We start from the raw sequence: 15,787 nt of genomic DNA on the forward strand, positions 1-15,787 counted from the left end.
AGTGAATGCATCTGAAGGACCCTTGATTTTCAAGTCATATCAACAAATGGCTCTTAATTCTGCTGCTTAGGAAAGAGCAGAAAGAGCCCGGCTGTGCCGGCACCTGTGCAGTTGCCAGAACGAAGGGAAGGACTATCTGGGTTGGGAATAAAAACATAAGTACCATAGACTTTTTAAGCGCATTAGGGAGTAATTGGGAGTGGAGCCAAGGAAGTAGCATTGGGCTGCTTCCCGTGGTTTTCAGGGAGTCTGATGTCATCTGAATAGTGCTCTGCCTCCTATGCATTTGCAAAATTTTACTGTATGCCATTAGAAGGGAGAAGTTATTGGGGACCACATTAGGTTTAATACTATTTATTAGCTGTCCTTGCCTTTGGCTTTGTTTAAGACACACTGCATGTTTTTAATTGTCATTTTTAAGGAGCACAAATGCCCTTGAGCATAGACATCCTATCATAAAATGCAACAGTAATATCAGCAGGAGGTTTCATTAAAACTTTGAAATTTCATCCACTCTTTTCTGATTAATTTTTTTCTTGGTGGCTAAGAGCTTTAACAGTGCATTCTTACAGCTGGTTCTAAGTACATTTTTTTCTTATTTTAAAAGATGAACTATGAGCTTTAAAAATTCACAGTTAAACTTTTTAAAATCTACAATAAATGTGTGTAAAGTTTCTGCATAAGAAGTTTATTTATTGAGAAGGGAATGATTTTTAAAAAAATAAGAGTTCTTAAATTCCTCTAAATTGTCCTTTATTTTTTCTCTTCTGATTTTATACCTGATTTAAGGGATTTTTTTTTTAATTGTTGCCAAGTCTTCTTCTACTTTGATTACATTTTGCTCCTTGGTGTGGTCCACTATCTTAAGAAAGGCACACACATTTGCATTAAATATCTTTCTTTCAGATTTTGCTAATTACTATACATTTATACATTTTCTGCAAAGTTCTGACAAAATTTGCAATGTAAGAACTAAAAAAGGAGCATGAATATTTAGGTCAGGACTTAGTTTTGGGGATTTGGTCTAAACTAAATACAGCTGGCTTTGGCTGTAGACTGTGTAATAGGGGTAGTAATCTATACATGGAAGATGCTCACCACATCTTCTGAACACATTTTTTCACCTACTGAATGACTTCAGTCTACGTAAGTCAGCAGAGGACCAAATATCCAATTGTTCAGACAGCAAGACTTGAATAACAAAAAACTCCGAAGAGTTAAATTGCGTATCTTGAATAAGGTATCAATTTTTAAAATGAATTCCTACATAAACTATTGAATTGTCAAAAAACTTCAGAACAAAAAGAAGATGCAATGACTCAGGATGGAAGTTAATGTAATTGTAAGAGGTACAGACTGACATAGAGTTACTGACAAAATACTCCGGTTATTATTATTCTCATGGCTACCTGCACAAAGATAACATATCAGATCAAGATATACAGATGGAAAAGTCTGGGTTTTTCCACACACCATGCTTTCTAACAATGCATTGCCCATGTTATTTTGAAATCACTCACCCAATGAGGTTTCTACATTTTTTCATATGAGATTTGTGCATAATTACAGCCTGCAGATCTTAGAAAACTTTTGCCATTAAGCCTGACTTTTCCTGAACTTGATCATCTAAGTGCTAAACTGATATCAGACGAAGTAGTATCTCTCTCTCAGCTGTCATTAGCAACTCTCTATGTCCCCGCTTTTCTGCTACATTTCACCTTTCACTATTATTTCCAGCTGAGCCCTGGAAATGCTGTTCAAAAACCACTCATCTCTGTTCTCTCATCACTGGGATGCTCTTCTCTGAAGGGGAAGTTCAACCATGACCAAAGGGGTCTATTAGTGACTGTTGGTATCCCTTTGCAATTTGGCCATTAGTTGAGAGGAATTGATGCACTGGAATGGGCTGCCCAGAGAGGTGGTGGAGTCACCATCTCTGGAGGTGTTCAAGAAATATTTTGATGTTGTATGCAGGGACATGGGCTAGTGGAGAAATGTTGTTGGTAGGTAGATGGTTGGACTGGTTGATCTTGGAGGTCCTTCCTCCAAGTGGAAAACAAACATTTCAAAATAGCTAAGCTAATGAGTAGTCTCAACTGCCAGGAAAAGAAAAAAAAAAAAAAAAAAAGGATAACTTAATATTTCAGAAAGTCATTACACAGAACATACACAACATATTTATCACTACTTATTTTAAGATTAAGAACATGCCCTGTAGGAAAACACAAAATAAAAGAAGGAAAACAGAGAAGCAAACAGCAGAACAGGCCTTCTGAAATCTTGCAGTAATAAAAGAGGAAAGGGTACTTAATCATTAAAGAATGCATTTTGGCTGTGGCTTTTTTCCTTCTGGTTTATTATTGATATAAAACATGATCACTGAAGACTTTTTTAATGCTTGGAATGCAGAACAGACTGAGCAAGGCGAAGTATCCAATATACATATTTTATTCTTGCTTAGTGTTTTTTATCTCAAATTTGTGGGAAAAAAAAAAAACTGTAATGAACACAATATTTTTTAGCTTATGAATAATTACTGCATGTACTGAACAGAAAGCAAAAGCTGGCTTCTCACTCTGCTCTCGGCTTCACTTTTCACACATCCTGCCTTCTTCCCACCGTAGGAAGGTGCTCTGAGGTTTGCAAAGCATGTATTTCTACAGTAAATTCAGTGGTTATGATGCCTCCAAACATCTGCCAGCTGTCAGTTTATCCAGTACAGGACACAAGAACTATCTCAGAGAACAGGAAAACCTTCAAAACTAAACACTGGAAAGAGACTGACAGAGAAGTAGGTACAAACTGAAAGGTGTCATACGTACTATTCATGAAGCTCTAGTGTATATTAGAATTTCAGTTTTGGAAATAGGTTCTACTGTTAAATTTAAAGTAAATGTTCTCAGTTGTTTTCAGGGTTTAGCTTATAAAGAAATAATTCTGTTTGGAGTATTTCCCAGTACACATTCTTCAAAACTTCACTTTGTTTTTGACATAAATTGAAAACAATAATGTAGATATACTGTACACAGGCTTCAAAATGGCATTAAAGAGGCACATTATCAATATGTTTAAAACATTTAGAAAGCTCAGCTTTGCATCTTTCTAAGTGAATGACTATATACTTAGACTGAATATTATCTGTTCCCATAAACTCGTGTGTGTGAAATGCTTTGAATAATTGTTAATTTATGCTGAGGTAATGACAGGGTAATATAACTGAAATCTGTGCTAATAGGCAAAAAGAAGCCCCTTCAAGCTATTTCTCTTACAATCAGCAGCAGTAATTTTCACCCTATCTCTTTTGCTCTCTGTCTCTCTCACATAAAATATTACTTTAGGTGTATGTTAAAATGCTTGCTGCTAATTTTAAAGACAAATAATTGGTACCTGTCATCCATATGGAGAAAAACAAAATAACCCAACAATAAAGAAGAAATGGTCATAAACAAGAGGTGTATTTTTCATACTTCTGCAGTAAAAGGGAGTGATAATGGCTACAGGCTATGGATTTTTTATATGGGCAAAGCACTAAAACTGGTCTGGGTAAAACTCCAGGATGTTCTGAATAAAAATGTACAGAAATAAGTAAACTATATAAGAAATTGTCAGAAAATTGGTCCAAATAATACTCAGAGAAGACTGAGATGACTCCTGGGCTACAAGTTATTCACAAACTCACCCTAGTATTTCTTTGATGAATTGATTATCTGAAATATTTTTTAAACTGGTTAGATGAATAGTAGTCAGCTAAATAAGTCAGTTATCTGTAGTTCCTTAGTTTGAATGACTGGTGCATGAATGGATCACCTTACATGTTGCATGAAAGTGCTTAGTTCTGTTCAGATGCTGAGCTTTTTAATCACCTGTACAATGATCAGTAAACAGATCCTATCTCTTTTTGCTCACCACTGTAGACCTATAAGCCACAATTTGTTTTAATTCTAGAAACTGTGCATTTTCTTGACCATCAAAAGTTTCTGAATTCCTGTACACATATAACAGCATGGTCCAGGAATAGCCATGAACTCAGATCAGAAAAAATTCACCAAAATATTTCAAATTTTTTTTCATCTATAATGCATTCATACTTATATGAATGCATATATATGCCATACATATATATATATATATTAATGGTATCTCCAGTGGAGGATCAGAAATATGATAAAGGGCATGGAGTATCTCCCGTACAAGGCAAGGCTGAGTAGACTGGGTCTGTTAGAGTTGGGGAAAAGAAGACTGAGGGGAGATCTGATTAATGTTTATAAATATCTAAAGAGTGGTGGGAAGCAAATGGATAAGGCCAGGATCTTCTTGGTGGTGTGTAGTATTAGGACAAGGAATAATGGCCTAAAACTTGAATGTAGGAAATTCCATACAAACATGCAGAAGAGCTTCTTTACTGTAAGGATGAAAGAGCACTGGAACAGGCTGTTGAGAGAGGCTGTGTAGTTTTCTTCTATGGAGAGATATTCAAGACCCATCCGGACGCCTACCTGAGTGACCTACTGTAAGGAACTCGCTTTAGCAGAGGGGTTGGACTTGATGATCTCTTGAGATCCCTTCCAACCCCTGCAATTCTGTGATTCTGTGGTTCAGTCACACAGAACAGATTCACAGATAAACAAAAGAATTATTAGCTAATCAAGGTGTTTTTTTTTTCCCCAAAGTGGGCATAAATGTGAGAGAAAATGTTTTATTTGACTTCAAAACATGATATTTGGAAGTGCAGGGGATGTAGAGTTCTTGACAAAACCCAGTTAAAGTATGCATTTCTCAGTGAAGAACAGTGACAGCATACAAGAAAATAATTTCACTCCAGTGATGGCTTTTGCAAGAATAACTGGTTCTGCTCTACAGACTCCTTCAGTTCACTGAGAAAGAAGTAGATATTGATACTGCTTGCTGTTTCCTACTTACTTCACAGCTATCCATATCCATGTCTAGCCAGTGCTGCTCCAAGAGAGGAAGTGAAGGCTACTCCTTGTATGGAGGCAATTAAGCACAACTGAATATAGAAGTGGCCAGTGCTATGGGTACAATTCAATCGAGCAGATCCATAGGGGTGGTTTTGATTTTCCTGTCACATCAAAGAAACGGTGCCCAGCAGAGAAAGATCTAACAAGTTACCAATGAAATAAGAATAAAGAAGAATACCTCCAAGCGAAAGCAAGAACAAGCACACAGTCACAGGGGCCAGTGTTACACTGGAAGTGTTATATAGTGCCATTAGAGCAGCGTGTTAATTTTTTCCTCATAAATTTCTCAGGTTCAGCCACTAGGGAAAGGCTTGCCTCCCCCCTCCCTTTGTTAAAGATATATCTATCTTGCTGAGTCTTGACAGCCCGATCATGTCAGCCCTCTGTAGTAGCAAAGAATGTTTCAGCAAGGAGGGGGAGAAAAGGAAGAGAAAAAAAAAAAGAAGTGAAAACTGATGTGATCTACTCTGCTTCCTGTGGGCATATTTCACTATAGCAGATCCAGAAGGATGCTTTGTTATTCCTGTCAGATCAAAGATAGAGGTAACAGAAGAAAATATAATACAAAAAATAAAACCCAGAAAGGAGGGTAACTGAAATGCACTGTAAGACTATTGAATGATTATGAATTTTCAACTTATTTCAATATCAATTCACTACCAAAGAAATAAATATTGCATAGGCCATATGTTCTGTTAGCTGCCAGCAAAACTGTACTCCTAGGACAGCGACTGACTGTCAAACACTGACAACAGTAATAATTTTTCAATTTGCTCAGGTATTTTGAGTTTCGGAACAGGTTCAGAATAAATATCTGAGCCCAGTAACTTCCCACCATCTTGCCTCCCTTTCCTGTGTTCAAAGAATACATAGATGTGGTACTGAGGAACATAGTTGAGTGAGCAATATCAGTGGTGTGCAGTTGGACTAGATGATCCCAGAGATCTTTTCCAGCCTTCATGATTCTATGATTCCCAACACACTGAAGGCATGCAAGCTTCTGGTGAGGATGCAGCATGCTGGCAGGATAGCTTAGCTGCATTTGTAGCTCACACTGAACATAAAGAAGTCAAGAAGTTAATCTACAGCATAATGCAAAAAATAGTTGTGTAAGATAATTTTTAACTTCACCTTTCCAAGTATTTCTAATCACAAGCAAATTGAGTGTGTAGAGAAATAAAGAGTGATCTAAAAATATTTTAAACAAATAAACATGTCTGAAATATTATGGGGTTTTACTTAATATATGCTTTTGGTGTTACAAGGTATCAGTCCACTATATACTACCTGAATGATATTTTGAGTTTGATCCATAATTCCAGCTCTTTTTTTGCATTTCCTAATGACAGGGATAACTATTCTGTTTCTTTCCAGCCACAACACTGTCATGCAGAAACAAGTTCCTAACTTGAAAAAAACCACAACTCTACTGATTTTTGATTATTCAGGTTTCCAGGTGTTCAAATGTTGGTATCTGCAAAAATCCCAATGTTCTTCCAGGTATTTCAACTTGGACAAGAAGCAATTGAGAGAAGAAAAAAAAGGAGGGGGGGGGGGGGGGCACAGGGGGAAGTAAGGGTCCTGAAAGCTGTAGATATTTAGGGAGAAACCAGAGGAGAAATTATATTTTCCTAAAGAAATAATACAAAAACAGTAATACAAACTACATTGCAGATACTGTTCTTTATGCATTAGTGTTCTGAGCATCAGCTCTCTGAAGTCAGCTGAATCTGTCCTGTGGAAATGACTTGGATTATGATGTATACTAACAGTAAAGACAATTCCAAATAACATCTAATGTCCAATATAACTACTGTTTACATATTAAAAAGAGATACAGGCTTTGTACCAGCGATGTTCTGTCATGTTTCTCCACAGGAGAAGACTGTCATAGTAAAGTTCATTATCAATTACTGCTTTACAAGTACAAGTTGAGTTAAGCTGTCATAATTTTCTCAGCTAGAGATCCTGTGCTGTCAAAGAATGTCAGTTTTTAATCTGACAAAAGGAAGAAAATTATCTGTTATTCTGACCTCTAATTTCTTGACATTTTAATGCTGTAATTGCTGTGGTTAGTGCTGCAACCATGATTTCACCTGTCAAGCAAGAATGAATCAATATCCTTAAGCTGTTCTTCAAGTTCCAGCTTCCTTCTCACCACTTATACATTAAAAAAGTAAAAATAAAATGTAAAAGGTTGTAATGAAAAGAAATATATTTCACAAAACGTTTTTCCTCCTCCTTACTACAAGACGGAAACAATTTTGTGTTGTGCAGAATAACAGAAGCTACCAGAACTGACCAAATGAGAGAATTTTCCAAATTCTAATCATAAAATACCTGAACAACAAAATTCAGGTTTATATGTCCTGCGGAGCATTTAAGTGAAGATTGGCTCTCATTTTCTTTCTTTCTTTTTCTTTTTTCTTTTTTTTCCCCCAGTGGTATCAGAAAATGACAGTTGTTTGAAAAATCAAGATCAGTATGTCTAAATGAAAGTGGTTTATTTCACCCACCAAGTGCAGAACTTAACTTCCCAAAGACTTTTTAGAGGGACAGACATATGACACTTCAGAGACTTCAATAACATAAAGTTTAATGCTATCCCGCCATTCCGGTTTCATCCAGAATGGCGGAGAAGGAAAACAGCCCAGGATGGATGTTTTAGAATGTCAAACCTTGGAGAGTTCTTTCAGGGCTCCTGCATGCACTTGAGAAAGATGTAGCTGATGGCAGGAATCACAGAATCATAGAATGGCTTGGGCTGGAAGGGACCTCAAGGATCATCAAGCTCCAGCCTGCAACAACCCCAATATCTAATACTAGACCAGGCTGCCCATTGCCCTATCCAACCTGGCCTTGAACACCTCCAGGGATGGGGCATCCACAACCTCCCTGGGCAGCCTGTTCCAGCACCCTCTTTGTAAAGAATTTCCCCCTGATATCCAACCTAAATGATCCTTCCCTCAACTTAAAACTATTTCCCCTTGTCCTGCCATTATCTACCCTTGTAAAGAGTTGGCTCCCCTCCTGTTTGTAGGCTTCCTTTAGGTACTGGAAGGCTGCAATGAGGTCACCCCGCAGCCTTCTCTTCTCCAGGCTGAACAAGCTCAGCTCCCTCAGCCTGGGTTAAAACGCACCATCATTGACTACATTTTAATTCCAACCAAATGGAGGCTGAAGTAACCACTTTGCCATTCTGCAGTAGCTGTGAGGTCTTAAGTAAATGGTGGAAGCAAAAAGGCCAATGGAAAGTATGAGTACGTCACTGGGATCTGCCTTTTTAAATGATGCCTTTCAATCAGGTCAGACCTCAGTGTGACTTTATTTGGAGCCTCATCTCACTAGAAAGGTTCTGCAGTGACTCAGCTCCACACACTGTTAGTTACGGACACAGTTTGAAGATGCTACTGCCCTATCTGTGGACATTGGTCTGATAATGGCTGCTGTCAATGAATGTGCATTTATTTGCTTTTTTCACTGTCATTTATTCAGTACATTCACCATCTTTGTGCCAAAGCAAGGAAATGCTCCCATTTATTTAGAAAATAAATACCAAATGAACTTGTATGCTGAGCTATGGAATTTCTTGGATAACTGTAAAGCTCCATTAATTTTAAATGGCCATGCTTCCATGTTAAGGCACAAGATGCCACCACGTACCATTATAATATACGTTAAATAACTGTTATCATTACTTACATAGAGTCTAGTGTATCTGTCTTTACATTTCAGGCTTTTAAAGAACTTTTTGCTTTTAATTTATTTTCTGCAATATCTGGTAAAAATGGGAATAAAATAAGAAAAAAAAAAATGTGTCCATACAACAATATATATAGAGTATATATACTTGTAAAATAAACAAGACATCTGGTAGATCATCAAAATGTCAAATGCTTTGTTACTGGATGGAGAATGTCTCCTACTTTCATAAACAGATATTTATTTTTTTAAGATATTTTGTGTTCTCGCTACTAGCAATGTATTTTCTTTGCTAATCTTCATTATGGCAATAAGGATTAAGTTGTGCTTTCAGTTGTTTACTTGGCATAAATAAAAGCTTAAGAAGAGGTTTATGCGCTACTGACTGAGAGGGCATGGGTTAGATGTACAAGTGAGTGAACAAAAACATTTCCATGAATTTCTTGAAATTTCTGATGACAAGTTATGCATGTAAGCAGAGCCACAGGAGAGCTGAAGAGCCTCATCATGTCATAAGATGTTAAATAAGGTGCACAGACAGACAGATAGACCTCAATCCTACAAGCTGCCCTGTGGGAGCAGATCTTTAAAGTCAAGACATCAGAGTCTGCCCATGCAAATCAGGACCTTAAGCCATGCTAATCCCTTGCATTCATGGTGCTTGACACCTGTTTTATGCTTTAAAAACCACTGCTCCTTTGTTTTTGCAGTTTTCTACTTTTTTGACTCATCATCAAAGTTTTAAATGCAGAAGATGATTTTGTGCACATTAACATCAAATATTTGATATCAATGCAATTTTGTCCATTTGTAAAACCAAGCAAATACTGTGTACAAAATATAAGCTTTGCAGTGCATGAGGTGAAAATCCAGCTATAGTAACATAAGAAACCAAATGGTTTTTTCAGTTCTGTTCCTGAAAAAGCACCAAATGTAGAAAGATACAACTCACTACTAGAAAACAACATGACAAAACCCAGAATTACACTGAATTCAATTGCTTTCTCTAACATACTTCCCTCTGAAATCTGTAGATTTCAGAGCAATTCCAAGATGTAAAAACAAACAAACAAACAATAACACATCGCCTGGCAATGTATAAATTATTACTATTTTGCATACAGCAGATGGTAGCTATCTGGGGGAATGGAAGATTGTGTGTACAGCTTCATCACAGCGGTACTCATCTAGCAGCTGTTGCTTCTTCACACTTTCCACCTAATTTCAATTGTCTTATCCAACGATTGGACGATATTTGAGAAATAATGATTGAAATTAACAGTCTTACTAAAAACAAATACAGAAACTGGAAGGAAACATATATCAAGGTAACTAGTACTTTTCTTCTTAAAATTTACTGATTATGACATTTCAGATGCACACTCTATGTACATACATATATTATGCACATACATACAAACATAAATGTTTATATGCACAATAGCAAACATTTTCTATGTTGGCATCATTTTGATTATGATTTATATGATTAACACAAAAGTAATCTGAATTATTTCCACTGTCCATCTAGCAAGCATTTTCATATCCATAAACATATTGTTTCCCACATTATCTGCTTGAAAATGTTAGATTTTTTTTCCTGTGACTGTGATGCAGCCTTTTTTCTTTAGCTTTTCAGTTCTAGTAAGTGAACTTACTAAAAGTGATTAATTATAAAAAGTTTCAGAATTTAAATTATAGAATATACATTATGTTACAATTTTCCATATCACAAGTAGTTATAAAATATGAGTATATTAGTAAATCCTAGCAAACAAAATATCCTGGGACATCTGTTTTATGGCTAGCTAATTAATTCTTGATTCTGAAGGGTTCAGATTCTGAACCATACCCTACAATTTTTGGCAGCAGCGAAAGATGAAAAAAGTACCATTTCTTGTGATATGACAGCAGTCTTTAGAATGAAATAGCATAAACACCTACCTCCCTGAGGACAGGATCAGTGATACTGTCCAGGTTCACAGAGCCCTCATATGTTAGGTAGTGGAAAACATTGAGTGCACGCACTGCTTCTGGTCCCCGTTGCTTGTAGCCAAATATAAGGTCAATCCACTGATGAAGTTGGCATGACACAAATTCGCTTTCCAGGGCCTGCAAGTGAAGTTCAGAGTAAGGAAGTAAATTCCATCTTGCACTTTGGTGCTTAAATTATATCCTACCGTCTCCTATTAACTGAGGAATCATAATATGTATCATTACATTTCGTGTTCAGGCTCATTCAATTCATTTGAAATCTTTCAAACATTAAAAAACAGAATTACATTGGGGGAAAAAAAAATAAAAAGATATTTTTCTTTCATTCAACTTTATATCAAGGTATTTTTCTTTTCAGCTACTGTGTTTCTCCTAGTTGCAAGGGTTTAATAATTATTTGGGCTTGTCAGTAAGTTAGATAATTCCTCAAGAAAACAGATAAAAGTGAGAAAACAATTTCATAAACCCAATATTCCTCCACGTTTTTCCAACTAGTTCTAATTAGCCTTAAATCTAACAGGGAAACTTGAGTATTACAAAGCTGTATTGACAAAATCAGGTTCTGAACCCTCTGTGTGAATTTTCACTTATTTCTCACAGGAAAAGATTCTTTTTCATATTCGTTTCTGACACGAGATTTGTCCACCAGGGAAAAGACAGGACATGACTAGTTTAGAAATGTCTTCAAGGATTGTTACCCTGTTGCTTAGCATATGGAAAGGGACTAACTCTAGACAGAGGGAATGACGGTGATAATACTGAGTATTATACAACCACTATGCTTTTATCAAACTATTTGCATCCTCAGTAGATATCACTGCCTGAAATGGAACTTTCAAAGCCTGAAGGCATTACATAGCTCCTCCTTATCCCTTTACCAAGCTGATTCAGAATGTATGTTAGATACTCTAATTCTTTGATTCCCAATGCTAGAGAAGGCCTAAAATAAACACGAACTGGTACTAAAATGAAGATTCTTGTTCCACTAACAATGTTTCTGTATGTGCCTTGCCCAAAATAGATCAGAATCGTGCTTTAATACAGTACTGTATACCTAGTTCCCTTTGATCAGAGTAGATTCAGCTCACTTCTTAGATCTGAACGCTAACTTCCAATTAGTTTATTTCAAGAAAACTAATAAAGAAATCACAGAATACTTGAGGTTTTCAGGAACTCTGGATGCCAACTTGTTCAGCCCCTGTCCCAGCAGGGGCACCCAGAGCAGGGTGCCCAGGGCTGTGTTGAGGGGGCTTTGGAAGATCCCCCAGGAGGAGATCCCACAGCCTCTGGGCAGCCTGTGCCAGTGCTCCATTACCGCACAGCGCAGAAGTGCTCCTGGTGCTCAGAGGGAACCTCCTGTGCTTCAGTTTGTGTCCATGGCCTCTGGTCTTAGCCCTGGGCACTGCTAGACAAGAGCCTGGCTCTGTCTGAAGAAAAGAATACCAGCCTTAATACAATTTATTATGTAAACATCTATGTCAAGCTTACTGTCTTCCATCTGCACACAGGCAGAGCTGACAGCAATCTGTTATGTAATGTTATGTAGTACTTTTAATTTTCAAAGATTATGTTTTGTTGGTGTTTGTTGTTCACTTGCTTTGTGTTGGCTTATTCTCTTGAGTAATCCTAATTCCTCCATTCAGGCAATCATTCCCCAGTGCTTCACATAGAAGAGGAATTCTATGCCATGGTTGAAAACCAGATGCTTCTCTGACAAAATCAGTGAACACTATTTCTGAGGAAAATGGATGGGAAGGCTCAGGCTTCATAACTGACATGAAGCTCAGTTTTCAAGGGCTGAAGTTTGGGATTCTACAAGAACCTGCAAACAAATGTTGCAGAGAACTGTATAAAATGGTGTTACTCCCTTTCCAAAATCACAGGCCATCACATGTAAATTTTGCCTAATGTTATTAAAATACATTAATAATAAACAACTTGATTTCAAAGTGTATCTAAATAAATAAGTAATGTCAGATCCATAATTATATTATCTTGCATGCGTGCAGCATGATATAGTCAGTAACTGCATGATCTTGTGTAATATTTTTCATAGATCTTTTACCTTATTCAGCTTGAAGGATGTTAGCATGCAACGACAAAATTAAGTATGCTACTGTGATCATGAATAAAGCATTTCCTAACTTTTAAATGGTCAATTTTTAATGCTCCTTCATATGCAAGAAAATTTAGAGCCAGATTTTAAGCCTGCTGTCTTTCCAGTATCCATCTCTGACCAACTCACAATGAGGAGGCCAATAGTTCTCCTTCTCCTCCAAATTGCATTTTATAAGGTTGGCTTGTGGCCATATCTATCACTTATTTATTAAAAAGTAGATCATGAAATGAAATGTCAGGTGTTTGCAGTGGACAAAAATAGTATTTTTATTTCTAGAGTATGCAGATAACGTTTCAGATAAATGATGGAAATTTGAGATAGAGGCATACTATTTAAAGGTTGGACAGTAAATCTGAAATTAAAAAAAAAAAAAAAAAAAAAAGCTTGGGTCAAATCAGCATATTTCACCCATTATCTTCTAAAACATCCTCTCCCCTATGGTAGCAGAATTGAATGCCTGTGTTATGTTTCCCTGAGGCAGTTTCAACTTGCATGACCAGCCGCTGCTCAGCAGCTTGTCATTCCAGAGAAGGTCTCAGTGACCCTGGCAGGTATGAAGAACTTCTATTTCACATGGATGAACTGCTCTTTAATAACTTACTACACAAATGAGGTAGTTTTCCACGGCAACATGTCCCATCCCCTGTCTGCAACACTTTAAGCAGATTTATTGTACTATCTTTAGAGGTCTAATGCTTCTTTAAAGGTCTGTATGGTTAAATGGGAAATACGTAAGAGATGAATTTAGTTATGTGGAGCTATACTTCTCTCAATTGCACACAAAAGTGGAAGCCCAATGGGTTACTGGCAGGGAGACTGTGAGGATGCTGGTGTGGCAAGGACAACACCTGCCAGGCGCTGCATGGTGGATGACTGCTGTGGCGGGGATTTTGGCAGAGGCACCTGCAGAATCTTCTCCCTAATTTGTTCTAATGCACAAGCTGCCCCCCTTCCATGAAAGTCCCTTCTGAAAATTTATGAGTGCGTCACTGTCAGCTGTACATGGTTTGGTTTCTCATGAATATGCAATGCTCAGTATGGAATATAGGGTGAGAGAATTTTCTGTGTAAGTATAATTTGTAGGTACAGGAGTAACAATATGCAGAAAAAGACAAACATTTCATAGAATCATAGAATGGCCTGGGTTGAAAAGGGCCACAACGATCATCGAGTTTCAACCCCCCTGCTATGTGTAGGGTTGCCAACCATCTGACCAGGCTGCCCAGAGCCACATTCAGACTCGCCTTGAATGCATCCAGAGATGGGGCATCCACAGCCTCCTCGGGCTACCTGTTCCAGTGCATCACCACCCTGAGTGAAAAACTAACTTCCTCCTAATATCTAACCTAAGCCTTCTATGTCTTAGTTTAAGACCATTCCCCTTTGTCCTATCACCATGCCCCGTAAACAACTGTTAACCTTCCTGTTTATACACTCCCTTCAAGTACTGGAAGGCTGCAATGAGATCTCCCCGGAGCCTTCTCTTCTCCGAACTAAACAAGCCCAGTTCACTCAACCTTTCCTCATAGGAGAGGTGCTCCAGCCCTCTGATCATCTTAGTGGCCTTCCTCTGGACCCGCTCTAAGAGCTCCACGCCATTCCCGTTCTGGGGGCCCCAGGCCTGGACACAGTACTGCAGATGGGGCCTCACAAGAGCTGAGTAGAGGGAGGCAATCACCTCCCTCTCCCTGCTGGCCACTCCTTTTTTTATGCAGCCCAGAACACAGCTGGCCTTCCAGGCTGCAAGCATATACTGCTGGCTCACGTCCAGCTTCTCATCCAGCAGGACTCCCAAGTCCTTCTCCGCAGGGCTGCTCTCAAAGAGATCATCCCCCAGTTTGTCCAAATACCTGGGATTGTCCCGACCCAAGTGCAGCACCCTGCACTTGGCCTTTCTGAACCTCATTAGGTTTTCATGGACCCACTTCTCCAGCCTGTCCAGGTCCCTCTGGATGGCTTCCTTTCCTTCCAGTGCTGCACTGCTCAGCTTGGTGTCATCCGCAAACTTGCTGAGAGTGCACTCGATGCCACTGTGTCATTGATGAAGATGTTGAAAATCACCGGTCCCAAGACGGACCCCTGAGGGACACCACTTGGGATCAGCCTCCACTTTGACACAGAACCATTAATCACAACTCTGGCTGCGTCCAGCCAGCCAATTCCTAATCCATCAAACACTCCAACCTTTCCAATCGTGGGATTCATCTCACCATGTTTCTGTGATGGTAATTAGTTCATATTTTTCTAATTGTGCCACAGTTTCTAGCTCCTCCTCTTTATTTCCCATGCTGCGCACATTGGTATAGGGGCACTTCAGCTTAGCTTTTGGCTTCGTTGCCTTCTCAGAGGAGCCCTCCCTACAACATCCAGGACAAGTCTGGGGTTTTCCCTTACTGTCTCCCAAGGTGACAGCATTCCTACGCACTTCTCTGTCACCCAGTGCACCTCCTCCACCCATCACATCTAGTTTAAAGCCCTGCTAACCAGCCCAGCCAGCTCGTTCTTTAAGGTAAGTAGGTGATGGCCATACAGAAGACAATATTCAAGAAGATTGTGGTTTTAAAACATATTGGAGGCATTAATAATAATCACCTATATATGTCCCCTTGAATACCAAGTTGAACATGAGCCAGTAATGTGCCCTTGCTGCTCAGTAGCCTAATGGTATTCCTGGCTGTATTAGGCAAAGCATCACCAGCAGGTGGAGGGAGGTGATCCCTCCTCTGTGTTGGTGAGGCCACACCTGGAATGCTGGGTCCAGTTCTGGGCCCTCCTAGTACAAGACAGACGTGGATATACTGGAGAAAGTCCAACGAAGGGGCCCAGATATGCTGAAGGGGCTGGAGACTCTCCCATATGAGAAAAGGCTGAGAAAGATGGTACTGTTCTGCTTAGAGAAGTGAAGGCTCAGGAAGATCTCCTCAGTGTCCATAAATATCCAAAGAAGGGGGTTGAGGGTGGAGAGGGAGGTGCCAAGAGGATGGAGTCAGGC

General features: G+C 38.7%; 1 protein-coding gene across 8 annotated transcripts in view; it reads right to left on the reverse strand.

Moving 5' to 3' along the window:
* NBEA (neurobeachin) overlaps positions 1 to 15,787 on the reverse strand; it is a 470,888-nt gene that overhangs the window by 35,931 nt on the left and 419,170 nt on the right. For all 8 annotated transcript variants that reach the window (XM_015277560.4, XM_040704875.2, XM_025153000.3 and 5 more), the window contains one exon: positions 10,626 to 10,793. In XM_015277560.4, coding sequence (XP_015133046.2) covers positions 10,626 to 10,793 — 168 coding nt within the window. The remainder of the gene's footprint in view (positions 1 to 10,625; positions 10,794 to 15,787) is intronic.

This window comes from Gallus gallus, chromosome 1, assembly GCF_016699485.2.
Source record: "Gallus gallus isolate bGalGal1 chromosome 1, bGalGal1.mat.broiler.GRCg7b, whole genome shotgun sequence".
Classification (NCBI taxonomy): Eukaryota; Metazoa; Chordata; class Aves; order Galliformes; family Phasianidae; genus Gallus; species Gallus gallus.